General features: G+C 55.8%; 1 protein-coding gene across 1 annotated transcript in view; it reads left to right on the top strand.

The window, feature by feature from the left end:
• The window catches only part of IFT46 (intraflagellar transport 46), a gene marked incomplete at its 5' end in the record, with an annotated part of 2,272 nt that extends 280 nt beyond the window's left edge, over window positions 1–1,992 (top strand). The window contains 6 exons of the mRNA XM_009072403.1: window positions 277–434; window positions 821–942; window positions 1,036–1,102; window positions 1,264–1,324; window positions 1,573–1,658; window positions 1,897–1,992. Of these exons, the coding sequence (XP_009070651.1) occupies window positions 277–434; window positions 821–942; window positions 1,036–1,102; window positions 1,264–1,324; window positions 1,573–1,658; window positions 1,897–1,992 (590 nt within the window). The remainder of the gene's footprint in view (window positions 1–276; window positions 435–820; window positions 943–1,035; window positions 1,103–1,263; window positions 1,325–1,572; window positions 1,659–1,896) is intronic.
• Between the last annotated feature and the right edge of the window lie 1,083 nt (window positions 1,993–3,075).

Below are 3,075 nucleotides of genomic sequence, written 5' to 3' on the forward strand. Positions count from 1 at the left end.
AGCCGCTTTGGATTCCGTGGGAGCCACAGCAGGAGGTAGCCCGGGAGGTGCAGACTGTCCCTGTGCTGCTGCAGGTGATGGGCAGAGACCTGGAACACTGCACCCAGAGGCTCAGGCACCTCTCAGACAGCACTGGGGTAGCTTGGGCAGGGTCTGCATTTTCCTGTCTCCAACACCATGTGCTTCCTGGGCAGCACCGTCCTGACCACGCACCTAGAAGAGCACACTGACCACGTCCTGCTGGGCCTGGTGTTGGGGCTGGGGGCAGTCTGTAGGAGCCAGCCCTGCGCTCTGTTTCCCTGCAGGTTCCCCGTCCCGACAGCAAACCTGACAACCTTGGCCTGCTGGTCCTGGATGAGCCCTCGACCAAGCAGTCGGACCCCACCGTGCTCTCCCTCTGGCTGACAGAGAACTCCAGGCAGCACAACATCACAGTGAGTCAGGGAGAGTGAGGGCACACTTGCTGCACACTGCCTGGAGCAAACCCCTGGCAGTTTACTCTTGCTTTTGCCTCTGTGACTCCAGTGCTGCAGCACAACTGAGAATTTGACTTTAAAAGCAGCAAAATGAACTTTTTGCTTTAGTCCATAGCTTTAAACTGTAACAGATCTGAGCTTTGCTTCAGGCAAGTGTTGGCACCGACTCTGGGTCTGATCCCTTCAGGTGAAGCTTTGTTTCTCTTTGGCTGCCCTTGCCTGGGTGTAGTCAGTGTTTTGTCTGCAGAAAGCTGTGGATTAAGTGCCCCAGGAGTGGAGTTCTGGCTCGTCGGGAGCAAGCGCAAAGTCTCAAAACACTTTCAGGTTTTTATTTGTGTTTCTAGCAGCAGATAAAAGTGAAGAGTTTGGAGAATGCAGAGAAGAACCCCAAAGCCATTGAGAGCTGGATTGAAAGTATCAGCGAACTGCACCGCTGCAAACCTCCGGCCACAGTGCATTACTCCCGGTGAGCCCTGTGGGCAGGCCCTGCCCTGCAGCAGGGGGAGGCTGTCCCGGCTCTGTGCCAGCCTGGTGGTGTTGTTCTTCCCTGCCTGTACAGACCAATGCCCGATATCGAGACCCTGATGCAGGAATGGTCACCGGACTTCGAGGAGCTCCTGGGAAAGGTGTGTTGTCTGAGTGATCAGCAGTTAGCTCAGTGCAGGGCCTAGAAGTCATCTGCCACAGAGGCTGGGTGCCTGCTGCAGCCTGCAGCCTGGCCCGCTGGGAGCAGCCCAGTGCCCTCCATGTGCTCCCAGGCTCGGAGCGATGGCCCCGTGTGTTCTAGGTGAGCCTCCCGACCGCGGAGATGAGCTGCGACCTGGCGGAATACGTCGACATGATCTGCGGTGAGCTGGGGAGGTTGTGCTGGGGGCACAGTGCTGCTGGCCTGGTGCTCTCATGTGCAGTGAGACCTGTAGGCGCAGGCTCAGCCCCAGCAGTCGGGGTCATTCCCTGCTGTCTCAGGAGGGACCAGTGCTGCAGGGTTCTGTGGTGCTTGGGCTGGAGGCCTGAGCAGTGGTGGGCACTGGGAGCTCAGCCCTTCCTGGCAGCAATGTGGCCCAGGCCCCTCACGCCCTTCTGCTCTCACCCGTAGCCATTCTGGACATCCCTGTGTACAAGAGCCGGATCCAGCCGCTGCACGTCCTCTTCTCCCTCTTCTTGGAGTTCAAGAACTCGCAGGTATGCAGCCCCGACTCCAGCAGCACTGCACGGTGCTCCCCCCGCGCTTGGTGGGCCCCACGGGATGCGTTCCCAGCTCCTGCTCTGCCTGGCGCAGAGCACGGCCGTGCTGGGTGCCACAGGCCAGCACCAGCCCAGGACGCTTCCGCCAAAGTCAGGCATGGCGTGTTCAGATACACAGGTATGCTCAGAGCAATGGGAGTTGAACCTTTGCACAAGCATGTTCTTCTCCCCACAGCACTTCAAGCCCCTGGCTGACGGGCAGAAGGGCAGGAGCCCACCAACTCACCCACCCACCCAAGTGGTGGAGGCAGAGCTGTTGAGCTTCACTTGAAGCTTCAAGTTAAACCCTTGTCTCCTGGACCAGTGTCGGCTGCTGGGCTGTTCTGCAGTTGGAGAGGAGGACCTGACTCATCATGTTTGTTGCAGAAGCTGCCTAATGACTCTGGTTTTGACTTGTTCCCAAGGAGTTCATCATTAAACCAGCCTTTTCCAGTGACAGGTTCCCTGTGTTGTAGATTCTGCAGAGCAGAGGCTCTTTAAGCACATGCTACAAGGGCTGAAGCAAACAGAAATGTTCAGACACAACACTCAGCTCTGCCCATGGTGTTCCAAGGTCTGACCTGAGGATCTTGAATCTCCTCTACCCCTTATTAGAATCATCAAGGTTGGAGGAGACCTCTAAGATAATCAAGTCCAACCATTAACCTGTCACTGCTGTAACTCCTAAACCGTATCCTCCAGCACCACATCCAGACACCTCTTACTTCCAGGGATGACTCCACCACCTCCCTGGGCCATATTCCAGTGCCTGAACACCCTAACACGGAAAACATTTTTCCTAATGTCTAATCTGATTCTCTTCTGTCTCAGGTCAATGCCATTCCCTCTAGTCCTCTCCCTGCAGCCATGGCAGGAGAGACCATCTCCTTTTCAGGTAGTTGTAGAGACTAACGAGGTCACCCCTAAGCAGCCTCTTCTCAAGGCTAAACAAGCCCAATTCCCTCAGCCCTTCCTCACCAGACATGTGTACAAGACTTTATACCAGTCTTGTTGCCCTTCTCTGGACATGCTCCGTGTACAAGACTTTATACGTCTTGTTGCCCTTCTCTGGACATGCTCCAGTGCCTCCTGCAGTTGTACTCAGCCCACTGATGGGTCTGTCCAGGTCTTTCTGCAGAGCTTTCCTACCCTCAGGCAAATTGACACTCCCAGCTAACTGTGTGTCCTCTGCAAACTCCCTGAGGTGCTCTCCATCCCCAGGTCCAGATCACCAATGAAGATTTTAAACAGGACCTGCTCCAATGCTGACCCCCGGGGAACATCACTAGTGACAGCCCCAACTGGATTTACCTTCATTCACCACGACTCTCTGGGTTATCAGCCAGTTTGCTACCCATGGAAGAGTCCACCCAGC

Source organism: Acanthisitta chloris, unplaced genomic scaffold, assembly GCF_000695815.1.
Source record: "Acanthisitta chloris isolate BGI_N310 unplaced genomic scaffold, ASM69581v1 scaffold36133, whole genome shotgun sequence".
Classification (NCBI taxonomy): domain Eukaryota; kingdom Metazoa; phylum Chordata; class Aves; order Passeriformes; family Acanthisittidae; genus Acanthisitta; species Acanthisitta chloris.